We start from the raw sequence: 22004 nt of genomic DNA on the forward strand, positions 1-22004 counted from the left end.
ATGCAAACTTATTCAGATTGATTCTAGTAGTTCACAAAAGCAGGCTTCAGCATTTACGTCACATATTCTGCATATTTCTATTATTTCTATTTCAGCAATAATGTATTTAAACTTGATCATTGATCTCTTCCTGAAGTAATTGGTTCAGCCGGATCCGAGAAAATTGAGAATTTCAACTCCGGAACCGGAAGTGACAGCCACTTGATCTTCGAACAATTTCCGAAAATTCACAGATAGTCTGAGGGCAATTGAAGCCATTCGTTCAAACATTACAGGCAAGAAAAAACCGTTTTTCTTGGGCAGAATAAGACATATTGAATAATAATTATCAAATCACTATAGTCTGGGTCCCGGCTTATTGCTCCATTCCAAGTAATGAAAGAGCCGATATTTTAGCTAAACATGGTGCTATTGAGGGTGAAATTTATGAGAGACCGAATGCTTTCAACGAATTGCCGCGTTCAACGGTTATCGCGATATTGATCATATCGTTTGGACATGATTCTCAACTAATAAATTCCTTGCGTACCCAAGGTAGACTATCCAATGTCCCATTCGCGACATTCTTGACCTTCCTTACATGAAACTTCTTTATCTTTACATCTTTATCTTCAGCCATGCAATGGTTCTGTACACTCTGAATCGGCTGCGAAGTCTGTTGAAACAGAAGGTCAAATTCCACTACAGGAATGTAATACCAAGGCTTTGCTTTTCGCAGCTCAAAAATTTTTATTTTTATTCAGAAGTCATTGAAAAACATTAGCCCAGGTGTGTGGTTAAATGCATGAGTCACTGGTCTTGCAAGCCAGTTGTCGTAGGTTCGAACTCCGACCTGGAAGTGGTCTTAGTGTCAGTAGAAGTGCAGTACTAGCGATACAATTATCCTGTACGCTATGAATTCGGAAAATTCATTTCCTTGGTCATGGTTTAATAAAGAGCTTGAATTATTTTTCATATTTCTAATCTTTCAGTCTAGCTTTCATGGGTTAGAAAAAAAATCATTCGTCGTAAGTTCATGGTCCTCAATAAAGGTACGTTTAGTTACTTTTTACTTGAAATAGTAGGATAATCCCTTTTCAAGCTCTTTAGAAGCTTTTGATATTGCTGCAATGTGCTCTTTGAAACGGTTTTCTTGTGTTATTTTGATTAATCCAATATATTTTTTATCGTAATGTATATCTTTTTGCCTTTCTCAAATAGAAAGGTTATGCAATCACTGTGAAAACCGACTTTTGAACTGAGGCCTGGAGGGCCGAGTGTCATATACCATTCGACTCAGTTCGTCGAGTACGCAAAATGTCTGTGTGTATGTATGTGTGTGTGATCCGACTTCCGGATCCGGAAATATAGGGTGAAGTGGGTTAAAAATTGTATACCATCACTGAAAATGGGGAAAAAACTTAAAAAAAGTTCTAAATCGACCTCAATTTTTTTCCAATTGATAGTTTTTATCAGTAGACGATCAAACAAACCGATGTCGGTTATTCTTTTAAGAATCGAAGAAAATTATTTTGAAGAATACCACTGCATTATATATGATAGAATGATTGATATGAGAAAGGCATCATTACACGACTAGGTGGATTAAAACAGGTTTTTTTTTGTAATATTTTTTTTGCGTAAAAGCTTTACGTTGGGAAGATGAGTTTCCATTTCCATTCAACAAGGATCGGGGGTCACTTCGTCCGCGGTTTATCTAATCATCCATTGCTTCATCGTCGATGTTGTGTGTGATTTCCGTTTTCTTTTCGTTTTCCTTGGTAATCGTAGTCTTGGACTCGTTGAGAGTTGCTGTAGATGCGCTTTGTTGTACATTGGTTGCAGTTGCTGGTTGGTTGGAAGGTAAGTTGTTAACTGCAGCTGGTTTACTTTGTTCTATAGGGGTTACGTTGGATGGTTTCGTTGAAGGGGATACTTCCCTGTTGCTGGTGACTGTCACAGGTGTACTGGGGTTGCTTGGGGTTGGAGTAAAGGAAGCACCGTTGTCCTTTGGTGTAGTTGTCTCCTTGTCCAGTTTATCACATGGCTTACCGTAGTGAACAGCTTATTTTGACATGTGGCCATCTGATTGTCATAGGTAACAACTGATTTGCACGGAATTCTTGTATCCTGACCGAAAGTCACATAAGAATGTATAGGTCTCTTCAAGCGCATGCGTAAAAAACGTACGCCATTTAGAATACCGGGGAAAAAGTTCTTTCTCTTTTCTTTTTCGATAGAGAGAATCTCTCTTTGTATTGGGACATAACATTGCGAATATAATAATCGGTGACACTTGAGGGAAGATCATGCACACGCACTTCTACAGCACTATCTTCCATATATACTAGAATGTTGTACTTAATGTTCTCGTGCTCCACATAGTGCACATTGTTATTGTCTTTTGCGAATTGAATTGCATCCAACTCTTTATAGAACTGGATGTAAACAACATTATTCGTCTTATTGCATTGAAGTAAATGTACACGTTTAATGTCAAGATGCATTTGCTCCTTAAGCAAACCTTCAAGTTCTCGTATCGAAGGTCGATTTTTGCACTGCCTGAAGTCAACAACAATTGTATTCTTCCGTGCCGGCGGTAACTTTTGTTCGTTTGGTTCACTCATTTCAAGGTCGTTCTATTGTTCACTACACAATACTGTACTTTTTTTCTTCCGTCCCGAACGTTTTGTTGTATCGACTGACTCGTATGCGATGTGAAAGCGAACTGTTGTATATCTTTTGTAAATCCTAATACAGTTTTTGATTTATAGTTCTTACTGCTGAATACAAAATCTTACTGATAAATTTCATCTCTTTTATTGCTGCATTCTTTGAATAATAGAATGATGATTAGAAGCGTAACGTACAATTATGTTAGTAACTTTCAATATATTTTACAAATAGGTTTTTTGTCGCCCTCATGATGAAAATAAATGAAAGGAAGCTGTTATTATTTTTTTCTTTACAAGTGAATTTAACGTCCCTGAGAATGTTGCTAATAGTTTCCAATAAAAAACATGCACCACGTTGCATGATGAAGACGACATATCTCCCACAGCGATTAGATAATAATCCTTGTTTTTCTAAATATTCTTCAAGGTTTGCCATAAACAATTCTCATATGAAAGGCGAGAGAGAATTACCCATCGGTGCTCAATGTAATTATTTATTAAATTCGCCTCTAAATTTAACATAATTTTGCGTCCATGCAAATACAAGATAGGTTGAGCTGTTAAATTTGGTTGTTTAAATAACCCATTTTCCAACAGACCGGTGGAGTCTTTCACAGTGAACAAGGCAGTTACATCGAAATAGACTATTATTTCATCATCTAAAGTAGCTGAGTTATGGAATTGTTTATCAAACTTTTGTGTATTGCATAATTATTTCGTAAAACAAAAAAAATGGCATAAATCCAAATTCTTTGAATAAGTCATTTGGAGATTTTTTTGAAATAATTTCCCTCATTTCATTACCAGATTTGTAAAGTTTAGATGAACCTTTAAATTTGGGTAAAGTTAGGTTGGATGAAGTTGAAATTTTCTTATACGTTTGGTGTGAACGAGCATTAAGGTGAAATTCGGAACATTTTCAGTGATTGAGTGCTGCGGGCTTACGACACGTTTTGTTCGCTAGTAAAACGGACACTAACTATGAATGGTTATAAACAATGAGTATTTTCAATTGACTAATACAAGGGAGACACATTTGTGCATGTTGTTTAGGATGGTCAATTTAGTCATTTAATTTATAACCAAAATGCTCTTATAGCCTCTTGCTGCCTATAGCGAAATTTTTCATGAATTGTTATAAATCTGAATAGTTTTTTTCCAAGGAAAGAAATTTTCATCGAATACTGAGGTCATTGCAGAAATGGAAGCCTATTTTGAAGGCCTTGACAATTTTTCTTAAAGGGCATCAAAATGCTGAAGGACCGATGGGTCAAGTGTATCGCTCTGGATGGAGATTATGCTGAAGAATAAAAAAGTTTTCACGGAAAAAATAACTTTGTTAAGCCCGGGACTTCTCATTCCATAAAGCAAAGTTTTGACATTACATTCCTTTTGTGGAATTTGGTCTTTCTGTTTCAACAGACTTCGTAGCCGATTCTTAGTGTACAGAATCATTGCATGGCTAGTACTATGGATCCTACTGACACTAAGAATCCTTCCAGCTCGGGACTCGAACATACGACAACTGGCTTGGAAGACCAGCGTCCTATGCATTGAACCGCCAACCCGGGATCATTCCATGTAGTACACGGAAAGAAATCCGTTACTGCTGTCATGATTAGAAAATTATGAAACCAATCATTTTAACTTATCATGACACCATGAGCAATAACTCTTCTCCCATAGATAGATTGCTTAATAGATTATTGGTAAAGCAAAAAGTAGGCATTGAAAAGCAAGACCTACTCAAAACTCTTTACTTTATCCTGAAGCATGTTCATTTAATAATCGTGTTGTTTTACCTACCGGCTGATAGAGAATTGAACATAATATAAAAATAAAGAAATACTCGGGCCCTGTGGTGGAGGAGGAGCACTATGAGGGAAGCTGAGCTGCAAGCAACCGGGCGGGTCATAGGTGGTGGATAATGCTTAGTCGCGATAGCAACTCGTTGTGACTCGCGACCCGAACCATGTAGCGGGGGCTGACTGCAGGTGTGGGTAGGACGAGGTAGTGGGCCCTACACGTTCTAGGCCTAAAAACCACAAGACCTAAAGCAGTTGGCCCTGACAAGGCGAGTTGGCGCCGCCTTTCAATATGCACCTGGCCCAAATCTCTCTCTTCTCGCGGTCCTTCAGCGCTACTGCAAGGTTGGCGCAGGCCTAGCTAGCCGCCCATAAAAAGGGCTTGCTCAGGAAGTTCAACAAGAAAATTCGGATGGATCTAATCGGCTCAGACCTTCGCGACGAAAACGGACAAGAGATTGGAAACTCGGCACGTGGAACTGTAAGTCTCTCAACTTCATCGGAAGCACGCGTATACTATCCGATATAGTGAAAGACCGCAAGTTCGACATCGTAGCGCTGCAGGAGGTGTGTTGGAAGGGGTCTACGGTGCGGGTCTTTCGCGGGAACCACACCATATACCAGAGCTGCGGCAACACACACGAGCTGGGAACAGCTTTTATGGTGGTGGGGGAGATGCAAAAGCGTGTGATCGGATGGTGGCCGGTCAGCGACAGAATGTGCAGGTTGAGGATCAAGGGCCGGTTCTTTAATATCAGCATAATTAACGTGCATAGTCCCCACCTCGGAAGTAGCGATGACGACAAAGACGAATTCTACGCGCAGCTGGAACGTGAATACGATCGCTGCCCAAGACATGACATCAAGATCGTCATCGGCGATTTAAATGCTCAGGTTGGCCAGGAGGTGGAGTTCAGACCGGTAGTTGGAAGGTTCAGCGCCCACCAGCAAACGAACGAGAACGGCCTAAGACTCATCGACTTTGCCACCTCCAAGAACATGGCCATAAAAAGCACCTTTTTCCAGCACCGCCTCCTGCACCGATACACCTGGAGATCACCCATGCAAACGGAGACACAAATCGATCACGTCCTGATTGATGGACGGCATTTCTCGGACATTATCGACGTACGAACCTATCGGGGCGCTAACATCGACTCGGACCACTACCTTGTGATGGTTAAGCTGCGTCCAAAACTGTCCGTTGTGAATAACGTACGGTACCAACGCCCGCCGCGGTATAATCTGGACCGACTGAGGGACACCGAGGTCGCGACTGCCTACGCGCGGCATCTCGAAGCAGCGTTGCTAGCGGAGGAGGAGTTCAATGATGCTCCCCTGGAGGACTGCTGGACCAGAACTAAAGCAGCCATCAGCAATGCTGCGGAGAGCGTCCTGGGATACATGCCAAGGAGTCGACGGAACGAATGGTTCGACGGCGAATGCCAGGAGATATTGGACGAGAAGAATGCAGCACGCGCAGCGATGTTGCGTCAAGCCACCCGTCAGAACGTGGAATCGTATCGACAGAGACGAAAGCAGCAAACTCGCCTTTTCCGGGACAAAAAGCGCCGCCTGGAAGAGTCGGAGAGAGAGGAGATGGAGATGCTGTATCGTTCTCAGGATACACGGGCGTTCTACAGGAAGCTGAATGACTCTCGCAACGGCTTCATGCCGCGAGCCGAAATGTGTAGAGACAAGGAAGGTGGCATCCTGACGGACGAACGTGAGGTGATCGAAAAGTGGAGGCAGCACTACGATGAACATCTGAATAGTGCACAGGCGGACAATCAGGCGTTGGAGGAGGAAGATTATGTCAGTGTTGCAGCCGACGGAGATGTACCAGTGCCCTTTATGAACGAGGTCAAGGAGGCTATCCAACAGCTCAAGAACAACAAAGCAGCTGGTAAGGATGGTCTAGGAGCAGAACTCTTCAAAAGGGGACCGGAGAAACTGACGGAATGCATGCACCGAATAATCGAAGAGATCTGGAACAGAGAACAGCTACCGGAGGAGTGGAAGGAAGGGGTCGTCACCCCGATATACAAGAAAGGTGACAAATTGGACTGTGCAAACTACAGGGCAATCACAGTGTCAAATGCCGCCTACAAAGTGTTATCCCAGATCCTGTTCCGGCGCCTATCACCACTGGTAAATGGATTTGTCGGGAGTTATCAGGCCGGGTTCATCAACGGCAGATCAACAAACGACCAAATCTTCACTATACGGCAAATCCTCCAAAAATGCCGTGAATACCGGGTCCCGACGCATCATCTGTTCATCGACTTCAAAGCCGCATACGACACGGTTGACCGTGTAGAGCTAGGGAAAATTATGGACGAGAACGGCTTCCCTGGGAAGCTGACAAGACTGATTAAGGCTACGATGGATGGTGTACAGTGTTGTGTCAAGATTGCGGGCGGTTTCTCTGAACCGTTCGAATCACGTAGGGGATTAAGACAAGGTGATGGGTTGTCCTGCCTGCTGTTCAACATCGCACTTGAAGGAGTTATGCGAAGAGCGCGGTTCAACATGCGGGGCACGATTTTCACGAGGTCCGGACAATTCGTGTGCTTCGCTGATGACGTGGATATAATCGGTAGAAACAAGGAGACGGTAGCAGATCTGTATACCCGACTAAAGCGCGAAGCGGCACGAGTAGGACTGAGGATAAATGTGTCTAAGACAAAGTACATGCTGGCTGGCGGAACTGAATGCGATAGGCAACGTCTGGGCAGCAGTATTACGATCGACGGCGACGAGTTGGAGGTGGTTGACGAGTTCATCTATCTTGGCTCAATAGTGACTGCGGACAACGACACCAGCCGGGAAATCAGGAGGCGCATTATATCCGGAAGTCGTGCCTACTATGGACTCCACAAAACATTGAGATCCAGGAAACTTCACCCCCGCACGAAGTGTACCATGTACAAATCACTGATAAGACCGGTGGTTCTCTACGGGCACGAAACGTGGACAATGCTCGAGGGGGAACTGCAAGCACTCGAAGTCTTCGAAAGGAGGGTGCTGAGAACGATCTTCGGTGGTGTGCAGGAGAATGGAGTGTGGAGGAGAACCACGAACTAGCGCAACTCTACGGTGAGCCAAGTATCCGGAAAGCAGCCCAGGCTGGAAGGGTACGGTGGGCGGGGCATGTCGTGAGAATGCCGGACAACAGCCCCACCAAGTTGGTGTTCACCTCTAATCCGGCAGGTACAAGACAAAGAGGAGCGCAGCGTTCACGGTGGCTGGACCAAGTGGAGCGAAACCTGGATAGTATCGGGCGCCGACGTGGTTGGAGGCAAGCAGCCATGGATCGAGTTACATGGAGAAGAATTGTTGATCAGATAAAATCTTAAAAGATGTAATATCAGAAATATATATAAAAATAAAGATAATGAACCGAAAATTGACATCATAAGAGACAAAGCACGGCTACGCTTTTCATTTGACAAACATCATTAAAAATAAATTCGAATGTGAATTTGGAACACCATCTAACGAAAATCTGAAAAAAATATTTTGTTCAACCACTTTGATCAATTTGTTTCATAGGTATAACAACACAAGCTGTATTTATTTACCTAAATATTATAAATAAAACTATTTTTTGCAACAATTCGATAGAAAGTTTCTTCTTAAGAGGTTTGATTCACACGTGTTTTTTCATGCAGTTTAAATTCTGAAACACAAAATCTAAACTGAAGCAGAGAACGCAAGTAAACACGTTATTTTAGGCGTCGTCGTTTTTCAAAAACACAATTCAATTTCAATGATTCTGACTAAAATAAGTTCATCGTGCTTTTTACTGAACTTATGTTGCAAATATTAACATCGTTGCAAAAATCACATATAACGCCTAGAGGTGTGCAAAACAGCTCATTTTGGTGAACAGCTCCGAACCGATCAGCACACCAAAGTGAATCGATTCGATGTATCAGCTTCATTTTGTGCGCCGTTTCTCTTATGCAACGGTTTTCTTTCATATGTATGATCGAAATTGAATCATTGATTTGCAATGATGCAATGAATGCAATGCGAATTAATTTATCTTTAATTGATGTCGACAAAATTAAATCTCTTCGAGAGCCGAAGATCCGATCAGCTCGTAGCGTGTTTCCTTCGTCATGATGCGGTGAACTGGGTAGCAAATGAGTGAGCTGGTGAGCTGCGGTTCTTTTGAAAAGAGCTGTGAGCTGTCAGCTCACTTCAATGATTCAATTCACTGGAACAGCTCAGGAGCGAATTGCCCATATCTAAAACGTCTGAATTTATGTTGCAAAAATTACCATCGTAGCAGAAACACGCCTAAAGTTATACCCAACAACGTCAAGTGCGTTACGTTTAAATTTCAGTGAAATCAGTCCAAATAGATCATGATCCGAGAAGTTTTAATCATGGTGTATTATCATAACAAGAAAGTATATTATTTTCCCCAAATCATGACACGTTTTGCTCATTTTTAGTATTCTAATTTTACCCATGTATGTAATTCACTGAAAACTCTTTAATATCCAGATGCATGACAGTTCTCATGGACAATACAAGTAGTAAAAATTTGGCTATTCATAAAAATACACTACAACTTTATAAGTTCCTATTCAATATGCAAGGAAAAGTTTCTTAGAAGAATGCCTTAGTAATATTAATGAAAACATGAGTTATATGAGAAAAGCAATAATATTCTTATGAATTTATAGTTTCCAAATTCATACAGCCAAATGTGAGAAGATTTTAAGAAATTTTGATTTGTTGTATCCTCTTCTTGTCAACTTATGACTTATACATTGCTATATGTTTCAGATACAACAATTTACCGAATATGTTTGTACACTTCTCAAAAGGGGCCTTGAAAATCCAAAAATACGACATGTCAGTTATACTTAGTCACGTCATCCAATTATGGATAATGACATTACCCTCCCGTCTTTTATTAGATTTCCAGATTTTGTGAGTATATTTGATTTCTGTGCATTGTAATAACGTTATGATTTTGTGCCTTTAAAAGTTCATTTCATACTGAATCCAGTAATTATAAATTGCTTTAGATTACGTGGAAAATAAAATAATTATTGTGTCCCGAAAATGAATTGTCACATATTTTTCCACTTGAAATTCTTGAAGCATTCCTAAATATTGACATCTATATTTCTATTCAACTTTTTATCACTTGTTAAAACTAGATTTACTTTCAATTTAAGCAAAACGTTCATTATATGCAGCGAAACAATCAAATAGACTCTAAAATCAGTTTCAACATAAATTATTTGGTACTGCAGGGCGTCAAGTTTCGAGACATATTTGAAAAAATAAATGCATTTTGCGAACTCGACGAACTGAGTCCAATCATGATTAAAATAAACTTAGATTCTTCAGTGGTATAGCATAAATCAAATAAACATAGATTTCCCAGTGTAATACTAATGTAGTTGAGCAACCCGTGACAGCAAAAGCACCGTCTGGTGGAGAATGGGTGCGTAAATGCTCCTAAAATGCATGCATAAAGTTGCCTGCGCATTTAACAAAACCACAGTAGCTAATGGAAAAAAGTACACCCGTTTCTCACTAGAGGTGCTGTTAGTGTCACCGTACAGTCGGAAATCTATGTTTATTTGATTTATGGTTATAGTAATGTAGTTGCATGAAATTGCCTGCGCATTTAACACAACCACAGTAGCATAAATCAAATAAACATAGGTATCCCACTGTACGGTGACACTAACAGCACCTCTAGTGAGAAACGAGTGTACTTTTTTCCATTAGCTACTGGGGCTGGGTTAAATGCGCAGGTAACTTTATGCATGCATTTTAGGATTGTTTACGCACCCATTCTCCACCAGACGGCGCTTTTGGTGTCACGGGTTGCTCACCTAAATTACTATTACACTGGAAAATCTATGTTTATTTGATTTATGACAGTAGCTAATGGAAAAAAGTACACCCGTTTCTCACTTGCAGCGCTGTTAGTGTCTCCGTACAATGGGAAATCTATGTTTATTTGATTTATGGTTCAATGGTTCATGACACTAGGCCCTCCGGACCTCGGTTCACAAGTCGATTTTCACAGTGATTTCATAATGTTTCTACATGAGAAAGCCAAAAATCGATTTTTCTGTTCTGACACACTAGATGACCCTTTTAAAGCATGAATTGTTTTCGGCAACGTAATCGTTCAATGATGACATTGTTTAATCTAAGGATATTAGGAAGACATCTTTATCTTTGGATTAAAATCACTGATCCAAACAGTTTCATTGTAAAATCAAGTGCAATTGTCTCTATCAACAGTAACACACATTGTAGTTGGATGCAAAAATTTTCTTTTACAAGAAGTATGAATCGCGAGGTGGCATTAGCAGTTTAACATAATCTACTAATGCACAAGCAATGGAAACCTGCAAAAATACTTCCAACATCAACTTCAATAATAACAGCAACAGTTACAACGGCTACAATTCAACCTAGAATCAATGGACGATAGGGCGAAGAGTGAATCAATAGATCCACAATCCTCGCTGAAAGGTAATGAGATTGCTGCTACCCAAAGAAAAAGGGTATCGAAGAGGAGCAGTAATAAAACATACAGTGAAATAATTACACGAAAATAAGATAAGCCGGCTCCGTTATACACTAAGGTTTGTTTTTACGTGAGGGTTATGTACCGTGTTAAAAAAATTGCGGAAACCGTGCAAAAAAACCGCGAGAAAAATTGTATATAATAATTCCAAAAACCATAGATTTTATTATTTGTTTGTTTTGTTTCTCATAAAATGTAACTGTTACTTCATAATAGAATCTGAAATCTAAAAACCAGCCTGAAGTTACGAAAAATGTCTAGTCATCCTCGATAAAACACTTTGGATGACAAGTTAAAATAAAATACTGTACTGCTCGATATGATGAAGATTTGAAGAGATCAGTAAATCCGACTAGTTCTTCGACTCTACGAAATTCGATGATATCAGCTAAGATGAATGGGGGTACCGTCACTGTAAAAGTGTTTTCGCTTCGTGTAGCAGAAAAAATTAAAACCACCATAAGAATTGTTCAAGTGCCATTTACAGTGCAATATTGAGCATCGAAAAATCTTGCAAACACCCGAATGCTTTTTAGAGAGATCTTATCACTGTAACGATTTAATCAGAGTGTCCCGGATGTTAAAAATACTTGCGGAGATGCTCGCTGTAGTACTTACTATCACGCAAAATCCGGGAGGACGTATGCATTTGCACATATAAAAGCATACTATGCAGAACCTGTTTTCAGTAGTATATTGACGAGCAATATGTTTGGTATGTATGCGACCTTGAACAAACAAGAAGAATTTAATAATAACTTTCACTGATACCTCTTAGATCTATTTTTAGCACTTTCAGTGTTAACGTATGGAAGTTTACTTGTAGCAGCAGAGGAAAACCATTACAATGTGATTACAATTCGAGATATTCGATGCCCTCGAGTCGATGACCCAATGACACCGTATCTCTTGCCTCACATGAATGATTGTTCCAAATTTTTATCATGTTATAGTGGATTAGCGTATGAACTTATTTGTCCAGAAGGACTTCATTTTGGAGTAGAAAAAAGCCGCTGTGATTATCCTGAGGATGCGAAATGTTCTACCGTGCGGCCAGCCAGCTATCATAGCTCTCAAGATGATCCTTCTAAAGATATGAGTGACAATAATCAGCCTCAATTTGATTCTCGGTACAATGATTATGCGTGGCAACAATGGAAAATACAGCAAGCACCTATGCAAACTCATTCTCAGCAAGTTAGTCGAGACCGTAATACTGCATCTGAATATCAAGCCTCGTCTAACCATGCAATTGATCGTCGAATGCCTGAAAATCAGAACAACGACCGAATTAACTACGACTTACAAAGTCAATCTATGCAACAATTCGTCGGTTTCTCGTATCCTTATATAAAACCTCACGAAAATGGACTATGGAATAATAAACCACAACTGAGCGATCCACAGCAATTCCAGAGCAGCTCAGACCACAAACCATCCCAGAGCCAACAGTCGATACATAAAAAACCTCAATCATTTGTCGATAGATCAGACTCATTTGATAACAACGCACATGGCAATCAAGCTGAAGTATATCAAACTGTTGATCAAATGGTTCCCACTGGAATTTTAGCACAGAACATGAACACTAGAAAGCCACAGAATAATCAATATCTACATCCACTAACTGATATTCATACAAACATATACGACAGAAATGGTCAGTTCCATGGATCACTAGATCAGAGTCATCAGTCATTGGAGCATGACCAATCGCAAGTACCCGTACGGCAGCTTTCTATTGAGCAAGTGCCACCTCAGAGACTTCCATCACATCAGAAGCCCAAACCTAATCATCAACTTACTATCCAACAAGAACAACTCCAAATAGAACCCATAAAACCAATTACACGTGAGCGCAATAATCATAATCATGTTTCAAATCCATTACAACATGATCAATGGCAGTCTAATGCACAGATCCCTACTGAGCTTCATAGAAAACCTCAGATCGAACAACCTCATTTATATCCAAAACCATCGCTACCATCCTTTAATCAATTGGAGCATCTTCATTTCGATACACAAGACAGTAGATTCCCGGTACTTGGAACCCCAGAACAAATGCACTTTTATCATGAACAACAATCCAGCGCAGGACAGATACCACATGATCGGTCTCCTGTTGTAGAATTACCACAGCATAATAAACCCGAAAAAATCCCACCGGCTTACAGACTCAAACCAAATCAACCGAATCAACAGCAGCCACCACAACAAGTCAATGTTCCTTCAGGGGTCAACAGACCAAACAGGCAGCATTTTGAGCGAGATTCGGACGTTGAAGATGTTGTTGTAGTACCCGGAATCCCCGATGCCAGATGTCCTCGCTTTGATAACCCAAAGCGACCCGTACATTTTCCTGTTCGTGGAAATTGTCAACAGTTTGTGAAGTGCTTCGGTGGAACAGCCTACACAATGGATTGTCCTGGCGGATTGGAATTCAATGCTCAGGGAAACCGTTGCGATTATCCGGAAAACGCACGATGCTCGTTAACATAGCAATATGCTTTTATACGAAAGTTTTATTATAATCAGGTAATAAAAATGGCATAAAGTACATGAGTTTAATTGATCAATTGTTTGTATTCTCCATACGAGGAAAATGGATTGAAGCGCACCTCTGGCCTGTTTTGGCCCGTTTCTATTTTCAACATGTAATGGTCACCACATTAATTTAGCAGCCACATTGTTTAGTGGGGCAAAACTTGATTTGCCGCCACCCTCCCTCGTTTGTTCAGTGAGCAAAAAAAAAAAATGTTTCCTCAACTCCATCGATTTGGCGAGCAAAAAATAGGTTCCAAAGATTCAGACTCCTTTCCGCTGCGCCCAAGGTTGCATTGAGATTCAAATATTATTAACTAAGACGGCTAAAAAAACTGGAGACTTTTAGCAAGAACTGCGGTAGTTGAAACAGTATGATTGTAATTTTTGATTTACACAGAATGTCTCTTTCCATCCAATTTTTGAGTTACTTATCGCAAAGCAACGCAGCTTATAGCTAGGTAATGCATCAGCTCTAAAATAATCGTACACTGAATTTTAATGTAATCATATATTGAAATTTGATTGCACATCAATCGTGTGAGCGGGAAAAAATTACAGCATTTCAATTGGGTAAAAAAATGGTGCATTATAGTTCCGAGTATACTCTGATAATCCATATATTACTAGCATGTTTGACAAAATATTGACAGTGTAAGGTGGCGTCGTTAACATGGTTTACATCAGACCCTGTCAGCTTGGAGTGATATCAGTCTTCAGTTCAGCAACGCCATCGCACGGCATCACATTCAACATATCATGTCAATTGTATGGGTGCGCAGTGCCATGTACTGCTATGTACTAGATTCGATGCCGTCTCGCCTGAGGGCACCATGCTCGCAAAAAAATATGTTTCCAATGATTTGTTCGGGAAATTTGAGAGCTGGATATCTTGTCAATATGATGTCTTTGTTAACATGGAACTCGTATCAATTATCAATAGCAGAGGAATGCACCACAATTTGAATCATGTATTCGTGCATGTTTATTGTTTCCAGAAAAAGGTGTACCCAATTTGATCGGAAAGCTGAAATTACAAGAGAATAAAATCCTGGTTGAAAAAAATATAATTTTGCCCTACTCATACACAAAGGTTATGCAATCACTGCGCAAACCGACTTTTGAACCAAGGCCCGGAAGGCCGAGTGTCATATACCATTCGACTGCGTGTGCGTATGTATGTGTATGTGTGTATGTAACGTTTTCTTGCACTAACTTTTCTCTTAGATGGTAAAACCGATTTTCACAAACCTAGATTCAAATTAAAGGTCTTGTGGTCAAAAAATTCATTAATAATGTTTAGATCCGACATCCGGCTCCGCAATTATGGGGCAAAATGTGCATGGTGTTAAAAAAATTCCTGAATTTAATCTTGATCCGTTATTCTTTGTAATCGCATCACTTAAGAACGGATGGACGGATTTACAAGATTCTTTTTTTGTTCGATCAGTTTCTACCCCCACCGGGTTCGTACTACAAAAAATTAGGGCAAATCCACCGGAAAAGTGTGAAAAATTTATGTGGTTATTTTGTATGGAAAATGAAATGGAAATGACATTGAAAAAGTTGTCCAATGGAAATGCCATTGAAAATAGTTGTCGTTAATGGTTAACCATCAGTTACCATAAATTGAGCGATCTCTCGTTATTGACAAAAACAATCTTCTTGATAATGATAGAAATTGTTTTCTGGTGCAACACTGTTCAAGTTGTTACGAGCTAGTTACCAAGGAGCCCCAGCATTAACCGATACATGCACAAGTATGTATTTGTAAAGAACTTCGGTACTCATGACGTGTTCGTATTTTCAGATTCATCAAGAGTAAACTTTGCAAAATAGAAAAAAAACTTTATCCTTCAGTTTGATGTGGACGAAAAGTTATATCTGCTGCTGAATTAACACATTTATGAGAATTGTCAATGTCTAGATCATAGAATTTTGTTTATCCATTTGATATAATCATTGCTCACTGCTATTTTTCGATGAAACTTTTTGCTTCCAAAAAGAACATAATTAGTGTTCAAATTTTCATATTAATCATTCAGAGATATATGCTATGTTTCAGCACCTGCGCTGATGCTCGAAATGTATCGTATTCATCTGAATGATCAATGTGGGCGTGGACTATGGGCACAGACTAACAGACATGATACTATGAGTAAATTCTTCTAAAAATAAATTTTCGTGGAGCACTAGTTCCACCTATATTGAACTGCACGAACTATTTAGTATCGGTACACCCCTTGTGTTATGTAAACGTTTTTTACTAGTTGGCTTCCCTCGTTTGTCAACAAAGATCAGCTGCTCGCAGAGATGCCAGATTTTATCAAGCTTTGTATAATATTTGAAAAAAATCGTCGCAACAAATTATAGGATTACGTTTATATATTTAACTTTTTTAGAGATGTTTGAAAGGAACGATTCAATTTTCTCGACGTTGTTCAGAAAAAATGACTTCTCAGGTAGGTAAAACTAATTATTTTTTGTGGTATAGCTGTAATGCTTATTCCTTTTAGTTAGTTTTTGGCACGGAATTATCGGGCCCAATGAAAAATGAACTTGTAGTCATCTACGCTATTTTTGATTGTATTGATGATTTTCACCCGGAACACTGGTGGCAGGCCAGAAGCAAGTAAATATCATAACAGAACATGGGTTCGATTTTGTATTGCGTTGGAGGATGAGAAGTAGGCAGAAATCTGTATTTAGTTTTGGCAATATGTATTAAATCTGTATCCTGCATGAAATCCGCATGGACGTATAAAATCAGTACATTACAGATAGTTCTGTATGAATGGCAACTCTGTTGGTAAATAAAAAAATAAACACAGTCCAGATGACCGACTGATTGATTTTGGTAGGGTAACGTGGCGCCATCATGACATATGCGAGTACTGTCCCAACTAAAGGAATATTCGGAATGACCATTGAAATGATTAAAGAATTTAATTTGAGTGTCTTGTCTGTTAGTTTAGTTAGTTAGTTTAGTTAGTGTTATTTTGAAAGCAGAGTATTTCCTCGAAAATTAAAATTTTATAAACTGAGGAGTGATCCCAAGAGTTACATTTGACATAACATGTATTGCTTATTTTTGCCAAAGCAGTTGCTCAGAAGTATACTTTTTCTCGAATAGATTCCAAATACTATAATAAAACGTAAATAGAGGAAATGAAAAAGAAAACTTATGTTATTTGCTGATGCAACTCGATGATGTTATTGCAAGATTTTAATTGATTATATGATTGTTGATTGGTCATCGATGTTTGTGGGCATCATAGTGTTAGTAATTAGAAGCCATATATTTGTAACAGAGAATATATACCCCTTCTTATTACTTTCTTCTTGCGTTTAGAAAATACTCATTAGTTATATTGAAATTATCCAAGATCCAGTCATAGATATGAAATGTTGGTATTGATGATAATGCTGCTCGTGATATCGTAAATAATCTGCGAGATTAATTCTGAGTGAACGATATTATTTTATTGCAAAAGGGACTATGTTGCTCTCCATAATCACTAAAACGTTCCATAGCCTGCAATTGAATTTTATTTGGATCCGACTTCCGGTTCCAGAGTTTCAGGGTAATATATGAAAATTAGCGGAAATCAATCAATCAAATTTCTCGGAAACGGCCTAACCGAATTTCACAAACTAAGATTCGAACGAAAGGTCTTATAGTTTCCTTTTCTAGAACCTTTTATCCAGAGCCGACTTCCGGTTCCAGAACTAAAGTGTGATAAGTGGAAAATTACCAATTTCATGAGTATTTTTTCACATCAAAAACAGGTACAAATCCCATAAAACTGTTAGATAAATTCTTCTAGTTTGCAGAGCTTGTTAGTTTGTGGGCATATAAACTTAATTCGGCACTGCTGGTCCCCCCTTTTCTTGATCCGAAAAATCCAAAAGTTGTGAAGAAAAACTCCAAAAGTAGAACTCATTTCGATTTCTCAGTGACGCTTGAACAGATTTTCACAAATCTTAAATTAAAACTCACATTGTCTCAAAAGCCACTGTGAAATTTTATCCGGATCCGACTTCCGTTTCAGCAGTTACAGGGTGATGAGTGTCAAAACTTTCAAACCGGTATATAGAATGGCAATACAATACCTTGTAACGTGGAAAAAGAAAACACAACACGAATGATGTGTGCTTCGTTCTATTTCGTACACGCTATAAAAAAACGAAACGGTTAAGAATGTCTGCTACTGACGTTTGATTTTGTTGAAAAACAGTGCTACGGTTGATAAAAATCTTAGCTATTTTATGATAAGTGCGACCGAAAGAATAAAATAATGTCAATGAATATAAATTTATTTGAAAAAAATAAACATATATTGGAATTCCAAGCTTCGCGATGTAAATGCAATTTTCACAGCCGGTAGAGCAGTAATGCCGTGCTGGTGGTGTAGTGATGTCAATTATAAAAATAATAATAATCCTACTACATATTTTATGCTGCTGATTCATACTGTTTAGCTTGACTTACATATGCAAAAGTAAAAAAAAAACGCAAGTTCGCTTCTTGTGTTACATTTCGTTTAATTGGTTCAATAGAAATAGAGCAGTCTAGGTTTAACTATGTTCAAAACTGTTCCAATTTGTAGCTGACAAACCAACTTTGGCTATTCCGGTCATCTGTATCCGATTTCGAAAGTATTGGAAATAATGATCATAAACTGCAAAAAGTATCTCACTCACTTTTTTTCAAGATTTAAATCGATTTTCACAAACTTATAGATTCAAAGAAAAAGTCTTACAGTTTCATACGGAATTTCTGGATTGTTGTGGATACTACTTCCTGTTCTTGGTTGGTTCCTTGTACAGTAACTTCTATCCCTACCTCCCCACGGTTCCGGCTGGGGTACGAGCAACCATAGGAAAGATCGGGTAACCAACCCCGATGGGACCTTGGTCGTATGCTGACAGGGAAGGGGGGGGCTTGCCTTCTCTTTACAGAGAGCGAGCCTACCCAAGCGTCTGTTCCCCATATTGGGGCGGCTCGAAACAGCGTCTGTTCTCCATGTTAGGAGCGGCTGATTACCATACTTGTGTCAGTGTGGGACTCTAAACAGTGCTGACACGATGGCCCTCCGGCGAGACAGGAGGTTGGTGCAGGCCTAACAAGCCGCCCGGAAAACATATGTTACGTACGATCAAGAAGGAAATACGACTCGGAATAATCGCCAAAGACCTACGCAACGAACAAAGGACTACGATTGGAAGCTTGGCACAAGAAACTGCAAATTGCTTGGCTTCCCAGGATACGACCGAATGCTGCATGATGAGCTTCAAATCCGCGGCTTCGAAGTCGTAGCACTGCAGGAGCTTTGTTGGACGGGACAGAAGGTGTGGAAAAGTGGGCATCGAGCGGCTACTTTCTACCAGAGCTGTGGCACAACCAACGTTCTAGGAACGGGATTTGTAGTGTTGGGCAAGATGCGCCAGCGCGTGATTGGGTGGCAGCCAATCAGTGATAGAATGTGCGTATTGAAGATCAAGGGTCGTTTCTTCAATTACAGCATCATCAACTTGCACTGCCCACATGAGACGAGACCCGATGACGAGAAGGAAGCATTCTACGCGCAGCTGGAACGAACCTACGACAGCTGCCATGGCGGGATGTAAAACTCGTCATCGGCGACATGAATGCTCAAGTAAGCCGGGAGGAAATGTACAGGCCCGTGATTGGGCTGGAGAGCCTGCACGCGGTAACAAACAACAACGGTCAACGATGCGTAAACTTTGCAGCCTTCCGAGGAATGGTAGTTCGAAGCACCTTCTTTCCCCGCAAAAATATCCACAAAACCACCTGGAGATAACTGAATCAACATATGGAAAATCAAATCGACCACGTTCTCATCGACGGGCGATTCTTCTCCGACGTCATCAATGTCCGCACTTACCGCAGTGCCATTATTGATTCTGACCACTACCTTGTCGCGGTTTGTATGCGCTCAAAACTATCGACGGTGCACAATACTCGTCGCACAGGAACGCCGGGACTCAATCTCGAGCAGCTACGTAGCATTCGTACTGCGGAGGAACACGCGAAACAACTGGAGTTAGTGCTACCAACGGAAAAGCAGCTTTGCACGACGACTCTTGAAGACGGCTGGATGAACATAAGGTCCGCCGTGAGTAGCACTGCTGCAACCGTTCTATGTACGAGGTTATCGAATCGAGGAAATGACTGGTTTGACGGCGAATATCAGCAAATGGTCGAAGAGAAGAATGCAGCAAGGGCGAGGATGCTGCAACACCGCACGAGGGCAAACGAGGAACGATACAGACAGGCACGGAACAGACAGAACACTGTTTTCCGGAGGAAAAAGCGCCACCAAGATCGCGAAGCGTTGGAACAGCTGTATCGCGCAAATGACACACGGAAGTTCTATGAAAAGGTGAACCGGTCACGTAGAGGCTACACGCCACAGGCCGAAATGTTCAGAGATACCAGTGGTAACATTCTCACGAACGAACGTGAGGTGATCGACAGGTGGAAGCAGTACTATGACGAGCATCTGAAGGGCGAAGCACAAGATACAGATACATTTCTAGGATTTGGGAGGATTTGCACTGGATGATTTCTAGGATTTGGGAGGAGGAGATTCTACCGCAGGAATGGATGGAAGGAGTGGTATGCCCGTCTACAAAAAGGGCGATAAGCTTGACTGTTGCAATTACCGCGCAATCACATTGCTGAACGCCACCTACAAGGTACTCTCCCAAATCCTTTGCCGTCATCTATCACCAAAAGCTAAGGTATTCGTAGGGCCGTACCAAGCGGGATTTACTGGAGCCCGCGCCACTACGGATCACATATTCGCGATAAGACAAGTACTCCAGAAGTGTCGTGAATACAACGTACCCACGCATCACCTATTCATTGACTTCAAAACGGCATATGACACAATCGATCGAGAACAGCTATGGCAGATCATGCACGAATACGGTTTCCCGGATAAACTGACGCGATTGGTCAAAGCAACGATGGATAGAGTGATGTGCTACGTCCGTGTATCTGGGACCCTCACGAGTCCCTTCGAATCTCGGAGAGGACTACGTTAGGGTAATGGATTTTCTTGTATCTTGTTCAATATTGTCTTGAAAGGTGTGATTCGAAGAGCGAGGATCGACACGAATGGCACGATCTTCCGAAAGTCCGTGCAACTTTTTGGCTTCGCTGACGATATTGATATGGTGACACGTAACCTTGAGAAGATGACGGAAACCTACATCGGACTGAAAGCTGAAGCTAGGCGTATCAGACTGGCCATAAATGCGTCGAAAACAAAGTACATGAGAGGAAGAGGCTCTAGAGAAGAAACACTACGCCCCCCACCACGAATATTGATAGACGTTGACGATTTCGAGGTGGTTGACTAGTTCGTGTATTTGGGCTCACTGGTGACCGCCGATAATGACACCAGCAGAGAAATTCATAGACTTATTTTGGCAGGGAATCGTGCGTAGTTTGGACTCAGAAAAACCCTTCGATCGAGGAAAGTACGCCAACGCACGAAATTGATCATCTACAAAACGCTCATTAGACCGGTTGTTCTCTATGGCCACGAGACCTGGACTATGTTGGCAGAGGACCAACGCGCCCTCAGTGTTTTCGAAAGTAAGGTACTAAGGACCATCTATGGCGGAGTGCAGATGGAAGACGGAACGTGGAGACGGCGTATGAATCGCGAATTGCAACAGCTGCTAGGAGAACCACCTATCGTACGGACAGCTAAAATCGGATGTCTACGATGGGCTGGGCATGTCATAAGGATGTCCGACGACAGCCCAGTGAAAATGGTTCTTGAATCTAATCCGACTGGTACAAGAAGAAGAGTAACACAGCGAGCAAGGTGGATCGATCAAGTGGAGGGTGATCTCAGAAGCATCCGTGCCTTGAGTGGCTGGCGACGAGCAGCCATGTACCGAGTTATGTGGAGACGTATGCTTGATACAGCAAAGGACACCCCAGGCCTAAAGCTGTTAGGTAAGGTAAGGTACTTCCTGTTTTTGAAAAATTAGACATTCGAATTAAAACCGCATTTTTTTTTTTCGAAATAACACCAGATCTCCAAGTTTCATGAAATTCTAAGACATTCGGCATAAAAAATTTTCGATTTAAGAGATCTCTAAATTTTTCTAAGTTTGGGAATCGAAATAAAAAAAAATTCAATAATACAATATCTTGATGTTTCATGTAATTCTAAGACAAAGGATTCTTCCTAGAAAGCCGAATTAAAAAAATCGGGATGCCACTAGTTCTAGACGTTTCAGAAAATTCTAAGAGCAAATTCAGCAGCTGCCAGATTCATATGGGTGGTCTATAATGTAAATGAAACTGAAACAAACGTATCTCCAGCAATCCGTTTTAGTTTTATTTATTCGACCAGTTCTACTGTCAAATTTAAAACT

The 22004-nt window shown here is 40.6% G+C and overlaps 1 protein-coding gene across 1 annotated transcript; it reads left to right on the forward strand.

Annotated features, from left to right (window-relative positions):
• The first annotated feature begins 11615 nt into the window (after nucleotides 1–11615).
• Nucleotides 11616–13607, forward strand: LOC131438792 (uncharacterized). Its single transcript, XM_058609070.1, has 2 exons — nucleotides 11616–11751; nucleotides 11815–13607. The coding sequence occupies exons 1-2, from the start codon at nucleotides 11745–11747 to the stop codon at nucleotides 13536–13538; spliced, it is 1731 nt and encodes a 576-aa protein (XP_058465053.1). The 5' UTR covers nucleotides 11616–11744; the 3' UTR covers nucleotides 13539–13607.
• Nucleotides 13608–22004: the final 8397 nt, after the last annotated feature.

Source organism: Malaya genurostris, chromosome 3, assembly GCF_030247185.1.
Source record: "Malaya genurostris strain Urasoe2022 chromosome 3, Malgen_1.1, whole genome shotgun sequence".
Taxonomy (NCBI): domain Eukaryota; kingdom Metazoa; phylum Arthropoda; class Insecta; order Diptera; family Culicidae; genus Malaya; species Malaya genurostris.